The 27,044-nt window shown below is 48.7% G+C and overlaps 4 protein-coding genes and 1 long non-coding RNA gene across 7 annotated transcripts in view; 1 reads left to right on the plus strand and 4 right to left on the minus strand.

The window, feature by feature from the left end:
• On the minus strand, positions 1–3,741 carry C1QB (complement C1q B chain). The gene is made up of 3 exons (XM_087914853.1): positions 3,666–3,741; positions 1,685–1,876; positions 1–870 (listed from the first exon to the last, which is right to left on the minus strand). Exons 2-3 carry the CDS (start codon positions 1,873–1,875, stop codon positions 288–290), a joined length of 774 nt encoding a protein of 257 aa, XP_087770979.1. The 5' UTR covers position 1,876; positions 3,666–3,741; the 3' UTR covers positions 1–287.
• Positions 3,742–5,247: 1,506 nt separating this feature from the next.
• C1QC (complement C1q C chain) lies at positions 5,248–9,057 on the minus strand. Of its 2 annotated transcripts, none has more exons than XM_087914850.1 (3): positions 8,433–9,057; positions 7,227–7,405; positions 5,248–6,004 (listed from the first exon to the last, which is right to left on the minus strand). In XM_087914850.1, exons 2-3 carry the CDS (start codon positions 7,402–7,404, stop codon positions 5,448–5,450), a joined length of 735 nt encoding a protein of 244 aa, XP_087770976.1. In that variant the 5' UTR covers position 7,405; positions 8,433–9,057; the 3' UTR covers positions 5,248–5,447. The 2 variants fall into 2 exon arrangements, with proteins under 2 accessions (XP_087770976.1, XP_087770977.1); XM_087914851.1 differs by having other exon boundaries at positions 8,109–8,446.
• A 2,594-nt stretch (positions 9,058–11,651) lies between these two features.
• Positions 11,652–15,296, minus strand: C1QA (complement C1q A chain). The gene is given in 5 exon segments (XM_087914852.1): positions 11,652–12,304; positions 12,306–12,408; positions 12,542–12,717; positions 13,996–14,231; positions 15,156–15,296. Coding segments are annotated over 3 exon segments (726 nt in total). The 5' UTR covers positions 12,705–12,717; positions 13,996–14,231; positions 15,156–15,296; the 3' UTR covers positions 11,652–11,844.
• Positions 15,297–17,349: 2,053 nt separating this feature from the next.
• On the plus strand, positions 17,350–19,007 carry LOC148124450 (uncharacterized). The gene is made up of 2 exons (XR_015739823.1): positions 17,350–17,739; positions 18,679–19,007. It is a non-coding gene; the product is annotated as an uncharacterized LOC148124450 (long non-coding RNA).
• A 3,032-nt stretch (positions 19,008–22,039) lies between these two features.
• MEGF6 (multiple EGF like domains 6) overlaps positions 22,040–27,044 on the minus strand; it is a 29,655-nt gene continuing 24,650 nt past the window's right edge. Inside the window, exons 1-4 of one of the 2 annotated variants that reach the window (XR_015739824.1) lie at positions 25,685–25,816; positions 23,637–24,591; positions 22,340–23,248; positions 22,040–22,187 (exon numbers count right to left, since the gene is read on the minus strand). Coding sequence is in view for 1 of the 2 variants with exons in the window: in XM_087914854.1 (XP_087770980.1) it covers positions 24,464–24,591; positions 26,463–26,594 (260 nt within the window). In the remaining variant the exon portion in view is untranslated. Of the gene's footprint in view, positions 22,188–22,339; positions 23,249–23,636; positions 24,592–25,684; positions 25,817–26,462; positions 26,595–27,044 lie in introns of those variants that run through there. The other variant, XM_087914854.1, reaches the window with a different exon arrangement.

Below are 27,044 nucleotides of genomic sequence, written 5' to 3' on the forward strand. Positions count from 1 at the left end.
AAACATTCCTAGGCCTGTTTTAGTAATTGCCATAAAGGAGAGGAAAAAAAAACGGGTTTTTTTTTGGAGATTACCTCATGATTAATCATGATTTAATGCGGGGCGATTGCTGGAATCCTGACCAATAATTTGAGGAGTGGGGAGGGGTGAAGCAAAGAGAGGGGGGGGGCTGAGCAGGAGGAAGGAGACGGGGAGGGTTGCAACTCCTAAGCCCACCGGTGTTAATCCTTTCGGGCGGGCGGGGCGGGAAAGTTGGACACCTGCCCCTCCCCGAAAGGTAACGGGGTTCAGACGTTCGATTCGGGGAAGAGAAGGAACCCGGAGAATATGCTGTCGGCGCCTTCTATGCCCCCCAGGAGGGAGTTCTTCTCCGTCGGCTCCAGCCACACCATCTCGTCCCGGGCCATGCGCAGGACCACTCCGCCGGTGGTCACCTGGAAGGTGTTCAGGACGTAGTCGCAGAAGGTCACCACGTTCTCCCCGCTGGCTGTACCCCGGCCTTTCTTCACCTGCAGGCACAGGTTGCCCCGCGAGGTGACGTGATAGGTGAAGTAGTAGATGCCTGGGATCCGGCAGGTGAACTGGCCGTAGCGGTTGTTGTAGTGGTTGCCCACGTTGGCCAGGACCCGGTCGAAACGGACCGGTTGTGACCGACGGGGAGAAAACGTAGGGCCCCGCACGGCCGAGAAAGCGGACCGGTGAGAGGCTTTGGCATCACCCGATTCGCCTTTGGGGCCCCGGTCACCAGGGAGCCCCGGGGGACCTTTAGCCCCCGTGGGACCCCGGGGGCCAAATTTTCCCGGGAAACCTGGCATCCCGGGTTCACCCGGTTCGCCGGCGTCTCGATAGTCTTCAACTCTTCCCGGGGACCTAAAGAAAAGGACGCAAAACAAAACAGTCGGTGCGGCGGAGAAGACGACGGACCAAGGGTGGGGAAGCTACGGGGGCCTACCTTGCAGGGTTGGGGCTGTGCGGGGAGGAGGACTAGGGGGTGGGGAAGAGGAAGGGGAAGTGTAATGGGCGGAGGGTGAGAATCGGCTTCAGGGAAGGGAGGAAGAGCTGCAGCCAAGGCAGAGGAGAGAGAAGGGGACGCTTGAGTCCCGGGATGGAAATGTACTTGGAGAAAAGGAAGGAAGGAAGGAAGGAAGGAAGGAAGGAAAGTAGGAAGGAAGGAAAGTAGGAAGGAAGGTCAGAACAAGGAATGAGAATAGAAAAAGAAATTGGGAGGAAGGAGGGAAGGAAGGAACAAAGGAAGGAAGGAAGGAGGGTGGGTTAGAGCAAAGAACGAGAATAGAAAAAGAAATTGGAAGGAAGGGAAGGAAGGAATAAAAGGAAGAAGGAAGGAAGGATTCTCCTTCTCCTTCTTTCTCCTCTTTCTCCATCTCCTCCTCTTCCTCCCCTCCTTCTTTCTCCTTCTCCTTCTTCTCTCTCTTCCTCCTCCTCCTCCTCCCTCTCCCTCTCTTTTTCCACCTCCATCTTTCCCTTCTCCTTCTCCTTTCTGATCGGGGTTTGGGGTAACGAAGGACAAAGATTTGTGAAGCAGTCAGGTGGAGAGTTTGCGGCTTCTCCGAGGTAGAGGGGTGGGCTAGATGACCCAAGGCTCCCTCCCAACCTTTGCCCTTCCTCTGTCCTCGAAGCTGGGGTCTGTCCATCCCCCCCTCCCCCCCCCTCCCCAATAGCAGACGCGGATCTTTCCTCCTTACCTCGTTCTCCTTTGCTCCCGTCCGCTCCATCCTGGCCGTTGGGCCCCGGAGCTCCTGGCATACCGGGGGTCCCCGGGATAAGTGGGGGCCCTTGGCAGCTGCTGGCACCTGCCAACCACGCCGAAGGCAGGCATAGCATCAACACCCCGGCCAGCACCTTGGCGCTGAGCATCCTGTGTGGGCACCAAAAGCAAGAGAGGGAAACCTGGGTGATTCTTGGTTTGTCTTGGACACCCCCCGTCCTTGGTAGCTTCCGAACAAAGGACTTCAACGCCCAGAATTCCCAGCAATGCCGCCATGGCCATCCTGGCTGGGTGGGGGGGGATGCTGGGTGCTGAAGGCCACCGGTCTGGATTGGGTGCAGTCCTTCTCAGTCACAGGAACTTTAAGATAGGTAGAGAGTAGCTATGGCATTGGAATTAGGTTAACCCAGAATAACAAGAGTCGGAAGGGGCCTCGGAGGTCTTCTAGTCTAACCCCCTGTTCAAGCATACCGTTTCAATCAATCGATCAGAATAGAGCTGGAAGGGACCTTGGAGGTCTTCTAGTCCAACCCCCTTGCCCAAGGAGGAGAGAGATCCTATAGCATCTCAGACAAATGGCCGTCCGGTCTTTCAAAAGCTCCAAAGGTTTTTATACCCCAAATATCTGGAGTCAACCTCGCCATTCTCCCCTTTTAAACTACTGGTAATTTAAAAAAAAATATATCCACGTTAACCAGTTTGAAGTCCAAAAGACGAGAACAGCAACAAAAATGCAGAAAACCAAAGCAATCCACACTCGGAACAAACATCATGTCTAATTCCAGATAACTTTTCCAGATCAACAGAGATTCTCCATCGTCCAAATCGCGGGTTTCCCAAAGGTGATTTCCCCCCCCCCCCGAAAAAAATATTAAATTTTCTTGTTTTTTTCTCTGAAAATGTTTCACTTCTTTAGCAGAGATGTCTAAACTGACTGCTTTGATTAGAGAAAAAACACACACAATTACTTTTGTTTTCTATTTACAAAATAGTGGGAGATGATAGATAGATGATAGATAGATCATCTATCCAGTCTATCATCTATTTATCTTTCTTTCTATCTATCTCTTATCATCTAATCTATCATCTATTTCTATCTCTCTATCTATCTAATCTATCATCTATTTCTATCTCTCTCTCTCTCTCTCTGTATCTAATCTATCATCTATTTCTCTCTCTCTCTCTCTATGATCTATCTATCATCTATTTCTATCTCTATCTCTATCTCTCTATCTAATCTATCATCTATTTCTCTCTCTCTCTCTCTCTCTCTCTCTATGATCTATCTAATCTATCATCTATTTCTATCTCTCTCTCTCTCTCTCTATGTAATCTATCATCTATTTCTGTCTCTATCACTATCTGTCTCTATGATCTATCTAATCTATCATCTATTTCTATCTCTCTCTCTAATCTATCATCTATTTCTATCTCTCTCTCTCTCTCTATGTAATCTATCATCTATTTCTGTCTCTATCACTATCTGTCTCTATGATCTATCTAATCTATCATCTATTTCTATCTGTCTCTGTCTCTCTCTCTCTCTTTCTCTCTCTATTCAATCTATCATCTATTTCTATCTGTCTCTGTCTCTCTCTCTCTTTCTCTCTCTATCTAATCTATCATCTTTCTGTCTATCTCTATCTCTATGATCTATCTAATCTATCTATTTCTATATCTATCTATCTATCTATCTATCTATCTATCTATCTATCTATCTATCTATCTATCTATCTATCTATTTCTAAAAAGAAAGAAAACAAGAAAGTTCAGTTGCCTTTTTTGGAAAAAGCACCCTTGGGACAACGGGATGTGGGCCCTTTTATGGACCCCAAGAATCTAGGATTCACCACTGACAACCACACACACACACACACACCCCTTTGCAAATGGGCTGATAGCCACAGTAAAAAGGTCTCCCCAAAAGCTATTTTCTTACCTGGCCCTTCGATCTAGCAAGAGCTAAGCTGACACACACACCACGTCGTCTCTCCGTCCAGTACCGTCAAAAGAGAATTTCCTGGCTAGGACATGCGTGCGCGCACACACACAAACACACACACACACCTCTGGGTTTCAGGCTGCTGACACACACACCCCTCCCTCCTTGTTGTGTTGGCCACCACAAGGAAACTGGCCTCAGCTTCTCCTTTCCGTGGGGTGACACCCCCCCCCTTCCTCTTCCCAAATCCTTCCTCTGCCCTGCCAGCAGTTTCACATCCACTTTTCTCACGAGTGGGATAAGGTGGGGAGGGGGATGTTTCTTGGGGCCTTTTCTGCTACCTCTGCAAGAAAAGGGGAAAAAAAAAAAAGGAAGAGAAATGTTGGGTCCCTGGTGGTTTTTGTGGTTTGGGGTCTTGTTCTTTTTTGGGGGGTCTCCTCTGGCTCCACGGGGCACGGGGAGCGGGAAGCGTGTTGCAATCTGGAACCTGTGGCTTGGCCGTCTCAAAGGGGTTTTAATTTTGCTGGGTTTGCAAAGCCGAAGGGTTCCGGCCAGCCCAAGGGAGGCGGAATGCAACAATTGCAAAATAATGGGAGAGGAAAGAAAGAAAGAAAGAAAGAAAGAAAGAAAGAAAGAAAGAAAGAAAGAAAGAAAGAAAGAAAGAAAGGAAGGAAGGAAGGAAGGAAGGAAGGAAGGAAGGAAGGAAGGAAGGAAGGAAGAAAGAAAGGAAGGAAGGGAAAGGGAGAAAAAGTGAAAAGAAAAAGAAGAAAGGAAAGAAGCAAAGAAAGAAAAGAGGAAAAAGAAAGGGAGGGAGAAAGGGAGAGAAGAGAGAGAAAAAGAAGAAAGGAAAGAGGAAGGAAGGATAGATGACACAAAATAGATAATAGATTAGAATAAGATAGATATGATAAAAGATAGATAGATAGATAGATAGATAGATAGATAGATAGATAGATAGATATGATAAAAGATATAGATATGATAGAGAGATAGATATAGATAAATATGATAGAAAGAGAAATAGAGAGATGGAGAGAGAGAGAGATGGTAGACGGACAGATAGATATGGATGATATAGATTGTGTTTGTGTGTGTATACATTTTTTAAAATATTTTTTATTTTGTGTTTTATTTTTTTAAATATTTTTTATTTACTTTTGGCTTTTTAAATTATAGATTTTTGTACTCCACTGTTTTTCTGCTGTCTCTGATTTTTTGATTGGCTGATTGAGCTTCTGAATTATTCAACTCTAAACCAAAGTTTAGATTAAATTCCCAGAATCCCCCAGCCATTTTCTTGCCACCTTTTTAAGAGGGGTGGACTTCAATGCCCAGAATCCCCCAGCCATTCTTTTAGCAACTTTTTAAGATGGTGGACTCCAACTCCCAGAATTCCCCAGCCATATTTTTTTAAAGAAACTCTTGAGATTGGTGGACTCCAACTCCCAGAATCCCCCCGGCCAATATATAGCTTGGGAATTCTGGGAGTTGGAGGTCCACCCATGTTTAACTTGGTAAAACTTGAGAGATGCCTCCTTCTTGTAAGCAATGGTGAACCACAAAACCAAAGACTCCTGGATTATTATTATTATTATCATCATTATTTATTTATTTCAATTGCCATGACAAACTCTTTATTTTATTTTATTTTATTTTCAATCAGTGGGGAAGGCAGGAGAAAACCTCGAAGGATAGAAGAAAAGCTACGGGGGAATCCCAGAAAAAAGGTCAAATTTCAGGCAGGCTCCGGAGCCGACTGGGCTCTTTCTGGAGGAGAAGCTAATCGGGAAACAATAGGAAGCCCGAGAAGACGCTGTCGGCGCCGGCCACACCCACCATCCCATTGTAATCGTTGACCGCCAACCAGACCTGGTGGCCGACTTCCAGTTGGAGTAGGACCCCACCGGAGCTGACTTGTTTGGGGTTGGAGAGGTGGTCGCAGAAGCTGGCCACCCGCTCCCGGTTACGGAAGAGGTTGACGCACAGGTTGGCCGTCAAGGACGTGTGGAAGACGAAGTAGTAGACGCCCGGGATGCGGCAGGTGAATTTGCCCGTCGAGGTGTCGTAATCGTGGTAGGTGTTGGTCACGTTGCCATGGAAGACGACCGGCGCATTCTTCACCGGGTGCTCGTGGGTCTGGCGCTTGACGGTGAAGGCGGATTGGTACATGAGCTTGTGGCCGCCGGCGTCTCCGGATTCCCCTCGTTCGCCTTTGGGGCCGATGTCTCCAAGGCTTCCGGGGGCTCCTCGGGGGCCGCTTTTCCCGGGCAAACCAGGAAGCCCCGGGGAGCCTGGCTCTCCCTTGGGTCCGTGGCTTCCAGGGACGGCCGGAGGACCTAGAGATTGGAGGGAGAAGGGGAGTTTTAGAAGCCGGATTCGGGCCTCAGGTGGCCTTTAACTTTACAGGCGTTCCTTTAAGAGAATAAGAGAGCTGGGAGGGGCCTCAGAGGTCCTCTAGACCAACCTCACCCTGCTTAAACAGGAGACCCTAGGCCATTTCAATCAATCATCCTCGATCCTCGATCTATTCTATCTATCTATCTATCTATCTATCTATCTATCTATCTATCTATCTATCTATCTATCCTATCTCTTTTTCTTTATCTATTTATTTATTCTAGCTATCTATACTATCTTTCTCTTTATCTATCTATCCTATCTCTTTTTCTTTATCTATTTATTTATTCTAGCTATCTATACTATCTTTCTCTTTATCTATCTATTCTATCTATCTATCTATCTATCTATCTATCTATCTATCTATCTATCTATTTATCTATTTATCTATTCTAGCTATCTATACTATCTTTCTCTCTCTCCCGCTCTATCTATCTATTCTATCTCTCTCTCTTTCTTTCTTTCTATCTATTCTACCTCTCTTTCTCTAGCTATCTATTCCAGGGGTCTTTAAATTTGTCAGCATTAAGACTTATGGACTTCAACTCCCAGAATTCCTCCTCCTCCAGTCAGGTTAGCTCAGGAATTCTGGGAGTTGAAGTCCCACAAGTCTTAAACCTGCCAAGTTTGAAGATCCTTGCCCTGGGCCATTTCAATCAATCAATCATGAGAATGGAGCTGGAAGGGACCTCGGAGGTCTTCTAGTCCAACCCCCTGCTCCAGCAGGAGACCTGAAACTATTTCAGACAGTCTCTTCTTAAAAAAGCCTCCGTTGATGGAGCAGCCACAACTTCTGGTGGCAGGCAGTTCCACGGGTTAATTGTCCTCACTCTTGGGAAGTTTCTCCTTAAATTCCAGGTTGCTTCTCTCTCGGGGGAGTTTCCCTCCCTTGTTTCTTGTCCTGCCTTCGGGGGCTTTGGAGAATAATTGGACAATCCCACCCCTCTTCTTTGGGGCAGCCCCTGAGATATTGGGGTTCGGGGTTTGTTGGTCTGAATGATGTCCACTCCTGTGTTTTTGCTTTTCCACTTATTTTTTCCCCCCTTAATTTTTCTTTCACGCATACACAACAATACACACTGCCATAACCAAGGGGCACCCAGGGGCCATCCAGGCTGGCAAACACAAGGTTCACCCGGATCGTTAAAGCCAGCGGCTAACCTGGTTCTCCTTTGGGCCCTCGGTGTCCATCGCGCCCATCTTTCCCCGGTGGTCCTGGGACTCCGGGCAGACCCGGGGCTCCGTAGCAGTAGTTTGGGGGATCTGCAGCCCAGGTGAGACCGCTCAGGATCAAAAGGAGGAAGGACCAGACCAGCAGCCTCACCGATGTCATTTCCATCCTGAGCAGGGGTGAGAGAATCAAGCTGTGGTTTGCAAAACGTGGCAACAACTTTAAGACGGGTGGACTTCGACTCCCAGAATTCCCCAGCTACAAAGTCCCAGAATTCCTTAGCTACAAAGTCCCAGAATTCCTTAGCCAGCACGGAATCCTAAGAGGTGAAGTCCACGTGTCTTAAAATGACTAGGGTTGAAAAACAATAGAAAAGGAAGATTTGCTGGGGTCATAATGGCCCAGAGTGTTGGCTAGAAAGAATAATAATAATAATAATAATAATAATAATAATAATAATAATAATAATAATAATAATAATAATAATAATAATAATGATGGAATGGGGAAAAAGAGGGGACTGGAAGGAATGGAAGGAAAGGAAAAGAAGAAGGGAAAGGAATAGAAAGGAAAGGAAAAAGGAAAGGAAAGGAACAGAAAGGAAAGGAAAGGAAGAAGGGAAAGGAATGGAAAGGAGAAAGGAAAGGGAGGGAAAGGAAGAAGGGAAAGGAACAGAAAGGAAAGAAGGAAGAGGGAAGAGAATGGAAGGAAAGGAAAAGAAAGAAGGAAAGGAAAGGAAGGACAGAAAGGAACAGAAAGGAGAGGAGGAAGAGGAAAGGAAAGGAGAGGAGGAAGAGGGAAGGGCAGGGAAGGAAAGGAAGAAGGGAAAGAAGAAAGGAAAGGAAAGGAAGGAACGTGGACAAGCAATCCACCTTTGTGCCCAGGGCCGTTTTCCTTCTCCCTCCGGGCCTCCTTTCCTTTCAACGCCACCCTTTTGGATGGAGACAGAGGCAACCTGATTTCCCTTCCCTTCCGCCTTACAATCTTCCAGAATCCATGAAGAATAAATTCATTGCCCAGTCGATCTGCCAGTTGCCCCTTCCCCAATTCTGCTGGGCTCCCCCATTTCCCGCCCCCCCGAGAAACCCAAATGCTGCGCCTTCCCCGGAGCGAAGGAGGGTTGATTTCCTGAACCTTGGAAGGAAAGAAGGAAGGAAGGAAGGAAGGAAGAAAACCCGTGGAGGGGCATCTCTTACCTCTCGGTGGGATCCTAGCAGGTCTGCAGGCAATGGGGATTAAGGAGCCGCCGGCTCGTTCGGGGCAGAAGAATCGCTTGCCACATCATCAGATTCGACGAGGAAGTTGGTGGTCCCCCCCCCAAAAAAAGGCAAAAGAAAAACAAGGAACTAAGTCCACCACATTTGGTGCTTCTCTTTCGAATCTAAAACCTCAGCATCAAAGCTTTTCCTGCCTTGTAACCAGACAGTTTCAAGCTCCCCTTTCCCAGGAGGAGGTTTAGCGGAAAGTCTCGATTCGGCTGGGAAGGTGCTCACCGAGTGGCCCACCTTCCAGGGTTGTTGTGAACGTATAGGGGTCTCCTTGCCTGAGTTGGACTAGAAGACCTCTGAGGTGCCTTCCGGCTCTATTCCGATTGACTGATGGATTGAAATGGTGGAGGGTCTTCTGTTTGAGCAAGGGGTTGGACTAGAAGACCTCCGAGGTCCCTTCTAGCTCTATTCTGATTGATTTAAATAGAGGGGTTGGACTAGAAGACCTCCGAGGTCCCTTCCAGCCCTAGGATTCTAAGGTCAAATGCAGGTGGCAGAGAATGTCTTGGCCCCACACGGAGGGCTGGAAGGGACCTCAGAGGTCTTCTAGTCCAACCCCCTGGTCCAAGGCAGGAGGCCTTATACCGTCCCAGACAAAAACAATTGTCCAATCTTTTTAATTTTTTTAAAGCCTCTGAGCAGCCAGAAGGCGCCTCTAGGTCAGGATCGATTATTTCATTATTTTAATATACGACCATTATGGAAAGATTATTACAGGCCTGATGGGGGATCTTCACAGGCCTTGCCCAGGGGGCTGATATAACCTTTTCCCTATTAGAGAAATGATCTACATTGAACAGAATAGCAGAAAAACAGAGTGGAAGGGACCTTGGAGGTCATCTAGTCCAAACCCCCTACTCAAAAAGGAGACCCTAGACCATTGCAGTCTATATCGATCTATCGATCTGCAGTATCTATCATCTATTGTTCTATCATTCTATCTATTGTTCTATCTATCTATCGATCTGCAGTTTCTTTCTATCTATCGATCTATCAATCTGCAGTATCTATCTATCTATCTATCTATCTATCTATCTATCTATCTATCTGCAGTATCTATGTATCTGTCGTTCTATCTATCTATCGTTCTATATATAGTTTATTTATCTATCGTTCTATATATAGTTTATTTATCTATCTGCAGTTTCTAAACTATATAAACTATCTATATATAGTTTATTTCTCTATCTGGAGTATCTATCTATCATTCTATCCTGTCTATCTATCTATCTGCAGCTTCTATCTCTCGTTCTATCTATCTATCTATCGTTCTATATATAGTTTATTTATCTATCTGCAGTTTCTAAACTATATAAACTATCTATATATAGTTTATTTCTCTATCTGGAGTATCTATCTATCATTCTATCCTGTCTATCTATCTATCTGCAGCTTCTATCTGTCGTTCTATCTATCTATCTATCGTTCTATATATAGTTTATTTATCTATCTGCAGTTTCTCTCTCTCTCATCTATCGTTCTATCTATCATTCCATTGTTTTATCTATCTTTCTAGCTGCCTATTGTTCTAATTATCATTTATGAGAATATAGGTGGAAGGGACCTAGGAGGTCATCTAGTCCAACCCCCACTGAAAAAGGAGACCCTAGCTAGACCATTTCAGTCTGTCTGTCTATCTATCTGCACTATCTATCTGCTCTATCTATCTATCTATCATCTACCTATCGATCATCTATGAGAATATAGGTGGAAGGGGTCTAGGAGGTCATCTAGTCCAACCCCCCCACCCCCCGGTCAAGCAGGAGACCCTATATTATTCAGAACAAGGGGCTGTCTCGTCTCTTTTTGAACTCCAGTGATGGCGCATTTATTGGTGGCTAGAAGACTGTTAACAGATGTGCCTTGACGGCTGATTTCAGGCTGTATTCTTCGCGGGGTTCTACGGGAAGAAATTCCTGAAAATGGAAGGGTTGGAAGGGAACCTGGAGATCATCTAGTCCACCACGCCCACCCCACCCACCTGCCATGACAGCATCCCTGACAGCAGAAGGTGTGCTACCTCCTTTAAAAAGGGATTTTGCCTTTGAGACATTTGATTTGATTTCTCACTCCCAGTCAAAAGCTGCTATTTTTATACCATTTCATAGAAAGTGAGACGAATAGAGCGTAAGGGACCTTGGTGGTCATCCAGTCTAACCTCACGTAGGAGTTTGAATTAGGTTATATAATCTGTGATGGAAAGGTTGGAAGGGGCTATTCCCCCCACCTCAAAAAAACCTACTTTGGTGTCCATAGAATGTGCAATTGGTAGAGCATAAGGTACCTCAGTGATCATCCAATCCAACCCCACACAGAAATTCAAATTAGGTTATAAAATCCGTGAAAAATGTATCAGTCTTCAAGAACCAGTCATAAGATTCTTCCTTTGGCACTGTTGTAACTTTGAACAGTGGCTGAACGAAGCTCGAAAGCATAATATCCAAATAACAGTATTACTTGGTTCCAGGCAATAACTGTGTACTCTTTAATTCGAGTTTTTCTCCACGTATGATTGTTCATTTAAGAATGGTCTTTCTTTCTTTCTTTCTTTCTTTCTTTCTTTCTTTCTTTCTTTCTTTCTTTCTTTCTTCCTCTCTTGCTCCCTCCTTCCCTCCCTCCATTTTTCCTTCCTTCCTTTCTTCCTCCCTTCCTTCCTCCCTCCATTTTTCCTTCCTTCCCTCCCTTTCTTTCTTTTCTTTCTTTCTCTCTTTCTTCCTTTCTTCCTCCCTCCCTCCCCCCTCCCTCCCTCCCTCCCTCCCTCCCTCCCTCCCTCCCTCCCTCCTTTCTTTCTTTCTTTCTTTCTTTCTTTCTTTCCTTTCTTTCTATCTTTCTTTCTTTTTTGTTTCTCCTCCTTCCTTCCTTCCTTCCTTCCTTCCCTCCCTCCCTTCTTTCTTTCTCTTTCTTTCTTCCTCCCTCTGTCCTTCCATTTTTCCTCCTCCCTCCCTTCTTCCTTTTCTTTCTTTTTTTTTTTCTTCCTTCCTTCCCTCCTTCCTTCCTCTCAAACAAGAACAAGCAAGACGAAAAGAATTAAAACCTATAATTACGTGCCCCTCCCTCCCTCCCTCCCTCCCTCCCCTTTTAGGACCTCTGAAATAGGGGGAGCTGAAAGCCCACCGAAAGGCACCCACACACCGCAAATCAGCAGACTTTTTGACTTTTGACCTGGACAAAACTTTTATTGGGCAGCAAGAAGGACCCCGCAGCTCCACCCGGGGGGCCCTGGCGGCCTCCCTCGAGGGGGAGCGTAGGCAAGCGAAGCATGGCAGTTCAGCCCAAGGCCTACCCCACCCACCCCCAGCCTGAAAAGAAAATGAAAGCCCCTTCCTCCTCCGAAGGCCGATCAAGCCTTGGTGGGGAACAAGAGGAAGCCGCTGAAGACGCTGTCGGCTTCCGTCCCGGCGTAGATGTTGGCCGCACCTGGCGGATCGCTGTCCAGCCACACCTGGTCGCCCGGAGCCAGGTTCAGGACGCTGCCCCCCGAGTTGACCTGCAGGAGGCCCTGGCTCTGGTCGCAGAAGGTGGCCACCGACTGGTCCCTGTGCATCAGGTCCAGGCAGAGGCTGCCCTTGGAGATCACCTGGAAGGTGAAATAATAATAGCCCGGCACCCGGCAGGTGAATTTCCCCGTCTGGGTGCTGTAGGCGTTATCCTGGTTGGTGATGCTGTGGTCGAACACCACGGTTTTGGGGAGACGCCCGGAGACGGGTTCTTGGGACGCCGAGAAGGCCGTCTTGGGCTGGTCCTGCAGGTTCCCCACTTGGCCTTTGGGGCCACGGTCCCCCGGTTCTCCGGGGGCCGGGGCCATCCAGGCCTCGGAAACCTTGGCTGCCTGGCTCTCCCGGGAGGCCAGCCTCCCCCGGTTCGCCTTTCGGGCCCCGGATGCCGCTGCTCCGTGTCCCCAAGCCTGGAACAGGGGAAAAAAGTGTGTGTGTGAGAGAGAAAAAATCGGGTGGGAAGGGCCCCTCAGAGGTCATCTAGGCCAACCCTCCCTGCTGGAGCAAAGTTGAGGGGGCGGGCATCATTTTTTTTTATTTTACCTGGGGCACCCAGGTCTCCTTTTTGGCCCGGTCTTCCATTCAGGCCCGGGGCTCCCGGATGCCCGTCTCTGCCGTCGGACGCTTTGCAAACGTTTTGCTGGCCAGCCACGATCTTCAACGTCAGGATCAGGGCAGCCGCTGCAAACCACAGGGGGCTCGCCATCTTGACTCTGTAGCTGTGAGCAGAGAAAGGGGGGTGTCATTCTCTTCCGTTATTCTATTATCCTGTCATTCTATTCTGTTATTCTATCATGCTGTTATTCTATTATTCTGTTATTCTATCAATCTGCTATTCTATTACTATTTTATTCTATCATTCTGTTATTCTGTTATTCTATCAATCTGTTATTCTATTATTTTATTCTATCATTCTTTTATTCTATCATTCTGTTATTCTATTATTCTGTTATTCTATCATTGTTATTCTATTATTTTGTTATTCTATCATTCTGTTATTCTATCATTTTATTATTCTGTCATTCTAGTCTGTTATTCTATCATTCTGTTATTCTATCATTCTGTCATTCTATCTGTCGTTCTGTCTGTTATTCTATCATTCTGTTATTCTATCATTCTGTCATTCTATCTGTCGTCTGTCTGTTATTCTATCATTCTGTTATTCTATCATTCTGTCATTCTATCTGTCGTTCTGTCTGTTATTCTATCATTCTGTTATTCTATCATTCTGTCATTCTATCTGTCGTTCTGTCTGTTATTCTATCATTCTGTTATTCTATCATTCTGTTATTCTATCATTCTGTCATTCTATCTGTCGTTCTGTCTGTTATTCTGTCATTCTGTTGTTCTGTCATTCTGTCATTCCGTATGAAACGGTTTCCTGCTCAAGCAGAAGGTTGGACTAGAAGACCTCCAGGGTCCCTTCCAACTCCGTTGTGCTGCTCTGTTCCACTGAGCAAAAGGAGATACCAACTTACTACAGAGTTTTCAAACCTTAAGCTTCTGTAAGCTTCAGGTTTAGTCTTGGATTTACACAGAGAAGAACCCCGAAATGACATAATTATCATCATCTTCATCATCATAAGTAGAAACAAGGGGTCTTGGGAAGAGCTACAAGAAACACCGTCTGCCTGTGAGGAAAAACCGGTGGGACCCCAAAACAAACAGGAACGGAAGAGGCTAAAGTGCCCTGGAAAATCCAGAATTTGAACCCCACCCCTTCTCTTCAGGCTATCCAAGGACTAGATGACCCACAGGGTCCCTTCCGACTCTCTTCAAAGGTTGAAGAAACACGGTTCCTGGATCTTGCTGGGCAGGAAATCCAGGGGAACCTCAACTGCTTTAAAACGAGGGACCAGCACAGCAGCAGCCATCACTTCCAACCATCCGCTGAAGGATTGTCCACCAGGAAAAAGGCCTAAAAGGGCCAAGTTGGGGGATAATCCTGAAGTTGAATTGAAGACCCCTCAGGAAGGAGACCCCAAAATACCACTTACCTCCTTGGAAAGAAGACCAGAACCCGACCAGGTTTCTGGAGACAAACGTCCCACTTGGGTGCAGGAAGGACGATGGGACGGAGGAGGAGAAGTCCTAGATGGCCGAGTTTGGCTGAGTAAGAGAAAATGAAGTTTCCCTTCCTTCTTTCCCGCTTTCAATTGCTTCCTCCTGCTTGCGGCCACAAGCAAATGGTGACTTTCGAAACAGAGAAGGTTGTGCCCATCGCCTTCTCCTCCTTCCAAAAAGAAGGGGAAATCAAAATTTGCAGAAGGTACCAAGATGGGGGTGAATCACCCCTACTTTAGTAAATAGCCTCAAGAGGCAGAAGGAGGTGGACAGACTTGAGCATTATATTTAACAAAATAAAATTCAGTGGTTGAGAAAAGTAAAGGTTTACATTTAGAATTTTAACTCTCACATCCTGGACATAAACTGTTTCAACTCCTTCCCTCAAAACGAAGCGATGGATCCTTGCACACCAGAACAACTAGACACAAGGACAGTTTTTTTCCCCTCTTCCATCGCTCTGCTAAACAAATAATTCCCTCAACGCTGTCCAACTATTTACAAAGTCTGCACTACTATGACTATCGTTCTCCTCCTCCTTCCTAGTACTTATCTCTTCCCACTTATAACTGTGTTGCTTGTATCTTTACAATTTATATTGTTTTATTTGTTTTCCTAGTATGATTTGATTGCTTATTAGTAACCTGTGACCATCACTAAGTGTTGTATCTTATGATTTTTGATGAATGTATATTAGTTTTTATTTATGGACGCTGAGAGCTTATGCACCAAAGACAAATTCCTTGTGTGTCCAATCAGAGAAAAAAATTAATCAGTTGTCTCCAGAAGTTGTGGTCTCTAGAGGTTTTCAAGAAGAGATTGGACAGCCATTTGGTCTAGGGTCTCCTGCTTGAGCAGAGGGTTGGAATAGATGACCTCCAAGGTCCCTTCCAGTGCTACGGTTCTATGTTCTTACAATCGAGTAGAATGAACTTCTCCGTTTCCTCTCCAGCCCATCAGATACAGCTGATATCAATCTTGTTCGGTCTAAAAACACAACGTTTACAGCTTCAGAAACTAGGGAGGCCCATTTTGTGAGCCCATTGTGTAGCTGAGGGCTACGCAGTCTCTTATCTTGCAAAACTACACTCACCGGATCCTGCCAAGATTGAAATCCCACCGTCTTATTTTGATCGTTTATTTAAAGCATGAAGTCTTGCGTGCCCATTGGCACACACGAAATACGGCAAGTGAAACACGATGGGAAGCGTCTTGCTGAAGAAAGCAAATTTGAATCCTTGTTGTTATTATTTATCTGGTGTCTCCTGACCAGTTTTGCTGAAGCAACAGCGAACCTTCTGCTTTTTCGCCTGGGAAAACACACTCCTTCCTTCTTTTGATCCGGCCAATTTTCATCACTTTGCAATTTTATTTTATTTTATTTTGCTCTCGTGCAACCAGACAGAGATAAATTAAAAGCATGGGGCGTTTTGGGGGGCATTTATAAAAAGGAAAAGGAGACTTTAGGAGTGGCCAGGGGGGAGGAAGTGACCTGCAGCTGCTCTTCCAGTTTTTGTAGGACAAATCTCTGGATGTGACTTTGTACCCTGGAAAAAGAGGAACAAAACAGGCGCCGACAGATTGCAAAGTCGCACTGCCTGACTGTTGAAATCAGGGAGCTAATGTTAAACCCACAACTTCTGCTGGCAAGCAGTGCCATGGGTTAATGGTCCTCATTTTTAGGACATTCCTCCTTAATTCCAAATGGCTTCCCTCCTTGGTTAGATTGTCAATGGGGAAACATCCCTCAGCCAGTCAAGGCACCTGTCCCAGGTGAGGAGCTGAGCTTGGCATGAGGAGACGGGATTGGGGAGCATTTTCGGTGACATCCCCCCGTCCCTTCCCTGCGACACGCAGATAATGGAATCACCCCACTGTGGGTTGGTGCCCGTGGCTAATTTAGTGCAAAGGCCTCCCGTGAAGAGATCTGGCCGTGGGCCGGCACTGCAACTTAATCTGGTCCCTGGAGGTTCTGGGCGCCTGAGGTTTTGGCATCGTGACCCCAAAAGGTAAAGAGAGTGAGTGGGGTTGGAGTCACTCCCCCTAAATGACACCCCCGGTTGAGCAACCGAGGTTAAAAATAGATCATCCTAGATTAGCGTTTCTCAAACTTTGAGATGGGTGGACTACAACACCCAGAAATTGAGTTCCACCCTGTCTGTCATGTTCCCGTTGGAGTCAGAATCTGCGGGGGAAGATGATCTGGAATTGGTGCCGACAGAGATCAAGGGGGCAGCTTTGTTGGCCTCGGAGGAAAACGGGGAGGAGCAGGGCCTTTCAGGATTGGGATGGATTGTAGGCAGGGAGGAAGAGGGGTGCAGGATGACCAGGAGTGGCTAAGCAGAGATAGAACTCAGGTGATGAGCAGGGATCGCCCCCTCCTGATCCGAGAGTACGGAGAGTGGAAAGAAGGCGAGAACATCCCATGGATTTCGCCATGTCTGTAAACGGATTATTTTTATTTATATTAATTTTCGCGATTCCTTTTCTCCACCTGCAATGACGCAAAATGGCCACGAGACGGCGGGCTATTATTATTAAGTTCTTTTGTCCACCTGCAATGACGCAGAATGGCCACGAGACGGCGGGCTATTATTATTAAGTTTTTTTTCTCCACCTGCAATGACGAAAAATGGCCAGGAGATGGCAGACTATTATTATTAAGTTTTTTTCTCCACCTGCAATGACGAAAAATGGCCACGAGATGGCAGACTATTATTATTAAGTTTTTTTTTCTCCACCTGCAATGACGAAAAATGGCCACGAGATGGCAGACTTATTATTAAGTTTTTCTCCACCTGCAATGACGAAAAATGGCCACGAGATGGCAGACTATTATTATTAAGTTTTTTTCTCCACCTGCAATGACGAGAAAATGGCCACGAGATGGCGGACTATTATTGTCAATGCAATTTCCCATAGACTAAAAAACCGCGGTTTTCATGTAATTTGAGGTCTATTTTCACCCCGTTTTCTCCATAGTGATGGGGGACGCAGAGTAAGATATTTACCCCGAGTCCCCTCGCCAAAAGCTCCGTCTGTCCCTTTAAAAGGCGGGTTACAATCAAGGCGCGACGTCTCCCCACCTTAGGCCCCCTTGCAATCGCCCTATCTTTTCCAATAGAACCGAATTGAGGCGGCCGGCTGACTGCCTGCACGGGACAACCGGTCGGGGCAGGGAAACTATCCAATTGCCGGGCCCGGGGAGGACGGGAAGGGAGACCATCATCCACGAGAGAGAGAAATATCAGGTTTGAAAACGGTCAGCTAAAAGTGTATTCGAGCGGGGCAGGCAATCGGATAGACACCTCCTTGCAAGGGGCCTTTCTCTCCAGCAGCCACGAGCGTCGAGAAAAGTCCTATTAGGGGGAAAGGCAGCAGCTGGGAGGCTGCCTGGCGTCGCTCATAATCCACTTTTAAGGCCCAAAAAGGGGGAAAAAGGCATTTTTAGGGGCGAGGCTCCCCATTTGCAAAGCGATACTTCTTTTGCTTGAGCCAGAGCCGCTTCTGCCGCCCCTGGGCATGAGTTTTGTTTTATTTTTTTTCTTTTGCAGGTGCGACTATCAAGTCGAAATTGCCATTTTATTTTGGGGGGTGGGGGGTGCAAAGCTGCAATGAACTGGGCCAGAACCCGGTACTGAATGAATCTTCTTCCAGGGCTTCGGGGCCAAGGAGAGGTAAGTGAACAGCTTGCATGCACAGGGCAGCCTTTCTTTAAAAAAAAGGGGTGGTGGTGGAGGAAATAAAAAAAACTTCAGAGAAAGGGGGGGACCCACAAGGGAGGAAACCATGATTGACATGGAAGAAAGTTTAGACCCAGAAGGATGGAGGCCAGAAATGGAAGTTTTCCGTGGCAAATGCATTAAGGGCCCTTTATTCTATCCTATCCTTTATTCTGTTCTGTTCTTCTTGGTGTTCTGTGTTGTGTTGTGTGTTCAGTTCCTACTCTACTCTAATTCTACTCTAATTCTAATTCCCTCTACTCCTCCTACCCCACCCCATTCTATTCAGGGTGCCACCCCCCAAATCTTCAAGGCCTTTGCCCCACAATCCCAATTTCTCCTTGTGTGCTGTTAAAAGCCACCCGGGCAGGTGCCCTGAGCCAATCTCTGCATGCCAAAAAAAGGGGACTTCCTGGTTGTTTTTGACCTCTTTTTAAATGCTCTGGGTTCCAAATTTCTTCCCGCTTCCCCCCTCACTCCGTCCCTTTGTGTGTCCCTCTCCACCCCTCAACAAAACCAGACAGAAATTCAGAGATTATTTGAAGATGTTTCACTTCCCATCCAAGAAGCTTCTTCAGCTCTATCAACATCCTATCAATACTTTCTCTCATTCTCCACTTGGAGGTTGAGTCCCTTAAGGTTTGCCCCTCCCTCTTCTCCCCATCAAGCTCCCCGTCCTGCAGGGGCCACGCGTAAGGCTTTAAAGCCCGTGGCCGTGCCACGCAGGCTCCTCCTTAGTGCCAGGGCTGTTAACTCCTCTCTGCTCTGGAAGAAAGGTAGCATTTCAGCTTTTCTTTTTGAAATGGATTGCACCCTCCGCTTGGTTCGGCTCTCGGCCCTGGGCCCGAATCCCCCCAGGTGCTTCATTTGCTTTCCTTGCTGTTTTTCCTCCAGGTAGCCAAGAGGTGGGCCGGGTGTTGCATACAGCCAGTTTCCCAGCGGCTTTCCCAGTGCAACCTTCCTCCCGTGGAGCTTCGCCCAACCCTCCACCGGAAGCGTGGCCTCGTCCCCCTACGGAGGGAAGCTTCTCCCCAGCCGGGTCTCCCCCAAGCAGGAAAATGGGACCTCTCTCTACAAAGCCCCCTTCGTGACGCCTGGATTCTCCACCATCGGACATCTCACTGAAGAAGGAAGTTCCCTCCCCAAAGAGGCCTGTGGAAATCTGCTAAAATATTCGTATTGGGGGGAGGAAATAAAGACTCGGCGGGATGGGGTTTTTTAAAGTTTATTTATTAGGGAGACACACTTAGGGAAGGAGAAACAGCTGTGCAAACCAGCCATGGAGGGTCAAGGACCCCCCCCTTCCCTGGCTGGAACAGGTACAGTGTTCTTTTCCTGTGAGGGGGAGGTCTGTGCATCTCTCCCTCTCTCTCTCTCTCTCTCCTCTCTCTCCTTTGACTTCCTGTGGTTTCTCTCTTTGATGGGCATCGTTGGTTGGTTTGCTCACTCGCTTGCTTGTTTCCATCTGGGCATTTGGTTGACTTAGGAGTCCCGTCCTTCCGAGGTCGGTAAAACGAGGACCCGGATTGTTTTGGGGGTGCAATGCTTTGCTGACTCTAAACCGCTTAGAGACGGCCGTAAAAGCCCTGTGAAGCGGCATAGAAGTCTTTTTAAGTGCTATGGCAGCTTAGAGGCTGCAGGGAGGCCCATCAGCCGCGGGTTTGGCTGCCTGGGAATTGTTGGGAAGGAGGCAGAAAGGAAGCAGGAAGGCTATTGTGCTTGGGGGAATGGGGGTAACCCATTGCTTCCCTTCTGGAAGTCTCTGTGTGTGTGGGGGGTCTCCTTGGTGCTCTCTGAGCTTGGTTTTCTTGCAGACGTCTCATTACCCAAGTAGGTAACATCATCAGTGCAGTGAGGATGGGGTGATGGGGCACTGATGATGTTACCAAGCTGGGTGATGAAATGCTTGCCAGAAAACCCAAGTTTGGAGAGCACCAAAGACCCCACAGTTCAACCCTGAGCTGTATTCGTGTGTGTGTGTGTGTGTGTGTGTGTGTGTATATATACACAATACACAGGTAAGCTCCGTTTTAATTGGCTTTTGTGCCCAAAGGATGCAGTGTTTTCTTTTAAGGCAGGGCAGCCTGGGTGAGGATACAGAATTGCACATTTCCACACCCAGGCAACCAACATGGAGCCCTTGCCAGCTTCCAACCAACGTGCGTGTTTGTGCATTTGTCCAGTTTGGGGTGGGGGAAAGAATGCAGGGGCCAAATTTTGAAGACACCCCTGCGGTGTCTGTGTTTGTTCCCTCCCCTGGTGCATTAATCCAAGATAGCTCAGTTGGCACCTTAGCTTCTTGTTAAAAGCATCCCAAGGCTTTCCAGCAAAGCAGTTCAAATAACAATAAAAAACAAAAAAGACTCTGTAAAACAGGTTGGGTGTCGGGGTGCGTCCTTCGGAACTTAGAATTCCTTTTTTGGGTGGGTGGGGAGACTAATATTAAAGTATTGGTGGGTAAACATAGTCCAGTTTATTAGATGAAATCCTGGCCTCATCAGCCAGCAAAGGGGTAAGTAGTATGGGAACCACCAGATGGCAAGGAGGACAACGAGGACAGGTGAGAACAGGTAAGTAGAGGTAAGTAGAGGGCACAGGTGCTGGGAAGATGGGGGGCAGGCAGGCCTTAGCCAGAGTGGGTGGGCAAGAGCCCCCAAGAGCCGGCCTGCCTGTAGCCCCCATCTTCCCAGCGCTGCATTTCCTCCTCCTCTTGCCCCCCATCTTTGGCCTCAAGGGGGACCGAGGTAGGGAGGGGCAGGCCCTGGGTGCCCCCTTCCAGGTCTGCAGGGTTGGGGTGGCCCCTGCCATCTTCCCAGGGCCATCACCTCTCCTCCTCCCCCTCTGCCCCAGGAGGGCTGCTGGGGCTAAGTGGAGGTGGGGAGAGGAAGGCTCTTGGGGGATGTTAGAGGCTGGCTGGGGAGGGGCTCCTTGCCAAGGCCCCTCCCCTCCCCTTCCCAGCTCCCCTGGTGCCAGGCAATGGGGGGAATGGGAGGTCCTGGGCTGGAGGGTGGGGAGATTGGCAGGCCAGGGGCAAAGGCCTCCCCTGAAAAGCCGGGGAGAGCCTGCCAATCCCCCCACCTCTCTGGGCCTCCATTTCCCTGCTGAGTCTCTGCCAGCATGGCACCAAGGGGGCTGGGAAGAGGGGGGGCAAGGAGCCCCTCCCCAGCCTGCCTCTGACCTCCTTCCAGGGCCTGCCTTGCCCACCTCCTCCAGCAGCCCTGGGAGGGGAAAAGCCCTGGGAAGATGGGGAGGGGCCTCTCAGCCCAGTAGACCTGGGGGCACCCAGGGTCTGCCCCTCCCTGGTCCTCCCCTTGGGGCCATAGATGGGAGGGGCTGGAGGAGGGAGGGAAATGGAGGGGGAGGGTGGAGGGATGTAGGTGGGAATGAAACACACAGGATGGCAGAAGAGACAAACTTTATTAAAGTTCAAAAAAACAAGCAATACACCCCCTCTGATTCCCAGTCCACCCACCTACCCCCACCCCTATCCCCCCACCCTCCCTGCCCCCATCCCACCTACCCCACCCTCCCTGCCCCTCCCATTACCCCCCACACCTTTGGCTTCAGTCCTGGCTTAAAGGGACCCAGGGGGAAGGAGGGCCTGGGAAGGGGGGCTATGTGCTCCCCTCCTCCCAGGACCCCCCCTTGCCCCCAGGCCCCTTTTGGGCCAGGATTGAAGCCAAAGGCATTGATGGGGGCTGAGGGAGGCCCATGGGACGTGGGGTGGGTGGGATGGGCCAGAGAGCTGTCGCCCAATGTCCCTCGGCTTGGAGTGGCCAAACTGCCACCCTGAGAGCCCAGGACATGGGGCAGCCGCTCTCTGCCCAGCCCCCTGCACCCCAGCCCCCTCTCTCGGCCTCCCCAGCCCCCACCAACCCTCCGCTTCAACCGTGGCACAAGAGAAGCTGGCAAGAGAGGCTCTGGGGGTGCCCTGGGGGGCTTGGATGCCCCAGGCCTTCCTAGGGCCTCCCTGCCGGCCTCCCTGATGCCATGGCTGCTCCCGGCCTTTCTCCCCCACCCTCCTGAGGGGGACCCACCATGCACAGAGATGTTCTCTGTGCACCCATTGCTCTAAGTAGGCATGCCCAAATGTGTATTATTTGAAATTAAATTCCAAGATTTGGAATAAATTGTGCACACCTGCTTAGAACAAGGGGAGGAACTGCAGACTTGACTCACCTGGGTTTTCTGGCTCACCTGCCTAGTTGCTGGGAAGATTGGGGGAGGGAGCATGCATGACACCCAATGAAGCACAAGGAAGACCTTACACACAAAAAGGTTTCAACTTTGACAAGTTTTAAGTTATGCAGACTTCTAACTAGAGCTGAAGTCCACCCACCTAAGTTGGCCAAGGCCAAGAACCACTGGAGACCCTAAAATGGGGGTCTTCAAACTTGACAGCTCTAAGACTTGTGGACTTCAACTCCCAGAATTCCTCCTCCAGTTGTGTTAGCTCAGGAAATCTGGGGGTTGAAGACCCTTGATCTATCTCTATCACCTGTCAATCATCTATATCATCTCTCTATCCTCTATATCAGGGCTCTTCAAATTTGACAGCTTTAAGACTTGTGGACTTCAACTCCCCGAATTCATGTTCACTCAGGAATTCTGAGCCAAACTTTTCTACCTGAGGAATTCTGGGAGTTGAAGTCCACAAGTCTTAAAGCAGCCAAGGTTGGGGTCCTCTGCTCTAGGGCATCCTGTGGAGATAGGATGAAGAACTCAACACAGAATCCAGAAGAATTGGAGACCCAACACCTGCAGGGCCTGGCACTTGTCCCAAGTCCCAGATTTCTGAACACAGAACTGAGAAGAATTGGGGGCCACCCCCAAGTGAAGGCATGGAGCTCTCTGGTCTCCAAAGAATGGTGAACTTCAGTTTCCAGAAGTCTCCAATCCACGCGATGGAGAACGCTGGGAACTGAATTGCAGCTATCTGGTGTCTTGGGGAGAAAGGGGACATCTTAAGCTTCTCTAGCCGCCATTGCTAAGGATTCCGGGAGCTAAAATCCCTCCCTTTGAAAGTTGCACCTTCAATGGATGGACTATAGCTCCCAAAACCCTTAACCCCTCCTGCAGAATTCTGGGAGTTGAGTGGGAGCCATCTAGTGCAGGCCCTCTGGAGGACTCCAATTCCCATAATTCTGGGATTTGCAGTCCACACACCCTCAAGTTTGAAAAACGCTGATCTAAGTTCTTCCAACACCTCAACTCTGTCCTACCATCTGAACTTGCTCTACAGGATCCTACCAGATAAACACTCGTGGTCCTAAAGGCTCACAACAGCCATGATTCCTTGACCCTACCAGCCACAGCTTAAAACTTACCACTTAAATCAAATTTACCACTTAAAGGCTCTTGGGCCTCAAGAGTATCTCCACAAACCACCAAACATTGTTAGCCAACCTGAAGACTTAAGACTCCCTTCACCTAACTTGCAAATTACAGAGAGATCCTGGCTACGCTGGGGATCAATAACAATCAATAATAATAACAATAAGACTTGCTAACTCCTTATCCACTCACGACCAACAATAAGACTTACTAACTCCTTATCCACTCACGACCAACAATAAGACTTACTAACTCCTTATCCACTCACAAGCAACAATAAGACTTGCTAACTCCTTATCCACTCACGACCAACAATAAGACTTGCTAACTCCTTATCCACTCATGACCAACAATAAGACTTACTAACTCCTTATCCCTCATGACCAACAATAAGACCTGCTAACTCCTTATCCACTCACAACCAACAATAAGACTTGCTAACTCCTTATCCACTCATGACCAACAATAAGACTTGCTAACTCCTTATCCACTCACAACCAACAAGAAGACTTGCTAACTCCTTATCCACTCACGACCAACAAGAAGACTTGCTAACTCCTTATTCTAGACCTGATCTGTCTGGTGACCTCAAGCAACAAGTGTGTGTGTGTTGGGGGGTCTCAGTTCCTGGTGGGCACCACCCAGGCGGCGAAGAAAGGCGTGCGTGGGTCACAATGCACTAAAAGCCGCAGGGAAGAACGTTTCTCCATCGGGATCTGGCCGTTTTGCCCGCTGCGGCTTTGGTGCAGAGCGATCCAGGCCTCCGAAAGAAATGCACAAGAGGCTGTTTTTACAAGCCGAGAACCGACACACAATCCCGACATACAGAAATCAAAACCGACATACAGAAATCGAAATAGGGGAATTGGGGGGAGTGGGGGATTCAAAGCATGCATTGTGCTGCCAGTCCAATTCTTCCTGCTGTTGTTTGGTCCCAAGAGTTTTAAATAAGTTCACTTGCAGGACAAGAGCCAAGCCACAAAATGTGGTGGCACGTTGGTCTTCCATCTCTGCGTCTCCAGCGCTGGGTGGGTGGGATTGGCCTCCAGAAGAGGAAGGGGCAGCATTGAAGGCTGGCCTGGCTTTTTATTTTTTAAAGAAGGTTTTTGTCTTGAGATGGTTTTAAGAACCCCCATTATTATTATTCTAAAGAGGCAGGGTGTTTTTTCCAGCCATTGTGGTCTTTTTAGGCTCCCCTGCTGGAGGACAAAATTTTCTGGCATGTCCCTCCAGTGCATCAACTGGGCTTCAGGACCAGCTGGAACAATGCAGCCCCTTCCTCGGCCTTCCACAAGTGGCAACAGCTGTCCAGTTACACCCCCCCCCCCCAAAATCTGTCCATCCATCAGTCTCCATCGGAAAAATCCAAGTCTTCCACCAGGTCCTCTTCTCCTCTTGCCAGCCGTTGCAACTCTGCCCGAGGCAGCGGTTTCCGACGTTGGTGGCTCCGTTGGGGCACGGCCCTCTCGCCTCCTGGAGAAGGAAGGAAGAAAAACAGGGGTGTCAATCCAACCTCAACGGGGAGAGGAGGGGGCACAAAAAGGGCGCAGGAGGGGGCAAGATGGAAACAGGGAGGTGGGCAGGATACAAGTTTAATAATAAGTAAAGCAATAAATAAACCAAAGCACCTGGTTGTTTACAATGGGGATGAAGGATCAAGGAGAAGAAAATCTTTATTTCCCTTTCCCCCCATTTTATTTGGGGGGGGACAACCCTGTAAAGGGAGAGGCCTCCAAAACTCACATCCTAGAAATAAGGGGGGAATTGGGCTCCTCTCCAAACGTTTCTGGATGAGCTGTTGCAATCTACGGAGGTGAATTTAGAAGCGGGCTCTTCCCTCTTAAAATGGGCCAGGGTGTTACTTCTTGAGCCCATGGAAGGGGGTCCTTTTGGGGTTGGGACCCTCCCCCCAAACCCTCCGGTCTGCCTCTGCCTTCTTCTGGGGGAGACGCACACAGAGAGAGGTCAATGCCTGGAATCCTCTACCTGACTCTCTGGTCTCGTCCCCAAACCCCAAAACTTTTAACCTCAGACTGTCCACTACTGACCTCCCCTTTCCTAAGAGGCGTCTGTAAGGGGGCGTGCATAAGCCCACCAACGTGCCCACCGTCCCTGTCCTATTGTTTCATATGTGTGTGTGTATACACACACACACACATATTTTTCTTATATGTATCCATGTATCCATAACTATGTACTATACTTACACCCATTATCTGGTAAGGCAACGGACCAACCAAATAAAACACAATAAACCCACGAAAGGACCCGCCCCGCCCAAAGAAGCGGGGATCCCCGGCGGAGGAAGCAGGAAGCGCGCAGGGGAGGCCGGAGCTTCTCGGGGCTTTAAAGGAGGCCGCCCCCGCCCCCCCGAGGAGGCCGTGGGGGGCAGCCCTAGAGGACCCCCTTCTCCCCCATTCAGCCCCCGGCGGCAGCCCTAAGCGGGCGCCTCCCTCCTCCAAGCGGCCCCGGCGGAGCTTCCCAGTGGGCGCCACTCCGGAGCGGCTCCGGTGGGCCCAACGCGGGTTTTGGGGGGGACACGGGGGACGAAGGGCGCCTCCCTTACCGGAACCGGGGCCGCCACGCCCGCCGGGCGCCCCCCGAGCCCCGCCGTCCTCGGGCCCCTCCGGGAAGGGAGCGCGAGTCGCCCGCGCAGCCGCCGCGCCCAAGTCCGGCCCCGCCCTGCGCAAGGCCCACGTGGCTGGGGGAGACACGTGACCGGGAGGGCGTGGCCGGGCGGCCCTGCGTGGCCAGCTCAACGTCACACGCCTCCCGGGGGCGGGGTGACTCGCCTGGCCCCGCCCCTCCCAGCCGCCGCTTGTCCCGCCCAGCCTCGACGTCACTCTCGGTCTGTAGAAATCTCTGATAGGGCGCCCTCCGGTGGCTCTTTTTGGGCATTGCAGGCTGAAAAGGGGCCATTAAGACCATTTATAGTGCTGGGGAAGCAAGTATCGCCCTCCGGTGGCTCTTTTTGGGCATTGCAGGCTGAAAAGGGGCCATTAAGACCATTTATAGTGCTGGGGAAGCAAGTGGTGCCCTCCGGTGGCTCTTTTTGGGCATCGCAGGCTGAAAAGGAGGCCATTAAGACCATTTATAGTGCTGGGGAAGCAAGTGTCGCCCTCCGGTGGATCTTTTTGGGCATTGCAGGCTGTAAAGTTAGAGTGCAGTACAGCACTCTAACTAGATAGAGATAGATAGATAAATAGATAGATAGATAGATAGATAGATAGATAGATAGATAGATGATGGGCTCCCTGCACTGAGAAAGTTAGCTTCTGAGGGAAACAGATTTTAAATTTGTCTTTCCGGTTCTTGCAACCTGCCTGCTTGTCAGTCCGACCTACCTTCTCGACACGTCATTCCTACGTATCCATGAAGACACACGCAATGTCCATTCTGGGCGTCACAAACAGCGTTATCCAAGGAACAATTACAAGTCTGAGAACAATCTGGACCAAATTTTCCAAGCTGGCAACCTGGATTTAGCAGGAGGCATCGAAAGAGAAGGGTTAAATTCGTGGGCAAACCTGGCGTGGCTCATCTTCCCAATTTCTGATCTTAGAAGTGGCAGTACAGATCACCCACGATTCCCTAATCCAGCTGGCTGGACTTCTAAAGGGTCCCTTAGAGGGCATTTAGTCCATCCCGGCCCCTTCTGTTTTTAGACATTTTTCCGATAGATAATCACAGGGTTTTTTTTAAAATGTGTGTTAAACCTCAACAGAATCCCAAGAGCTTTACAATAATACAATAAGTTGCAGATCTTCCCATTTATCCCACACATTTTGCGATGAGTGGATCTGCTCTGAGTTTCTTGGCAAATCTGCAGAAAAATTTACTTTGGAGATCTGCATTTTTTCCCCAAGCCTCTTGCTAAGCCAAAGAGAACAGAACAGAAGAATAGAATAGAATAGAATAGAACAGAA

The sequence above is a fragment of the Pseudonaja textilis genome, chromosome 18 (assembly GCF_049901715.1).
Source record: "Pseudonaja textilis isolate UNSWEBS1 chromosome 18, rPseTex1.2, whole genome shotgun sequence".
In the NCBI taxonomy this organism is placed as follows: Eukaryota; Metazoa; Chordata; class Lepidosauria; order Squamata; family Elapidae; genus Pseudonaja; species Pseudonaja textilis.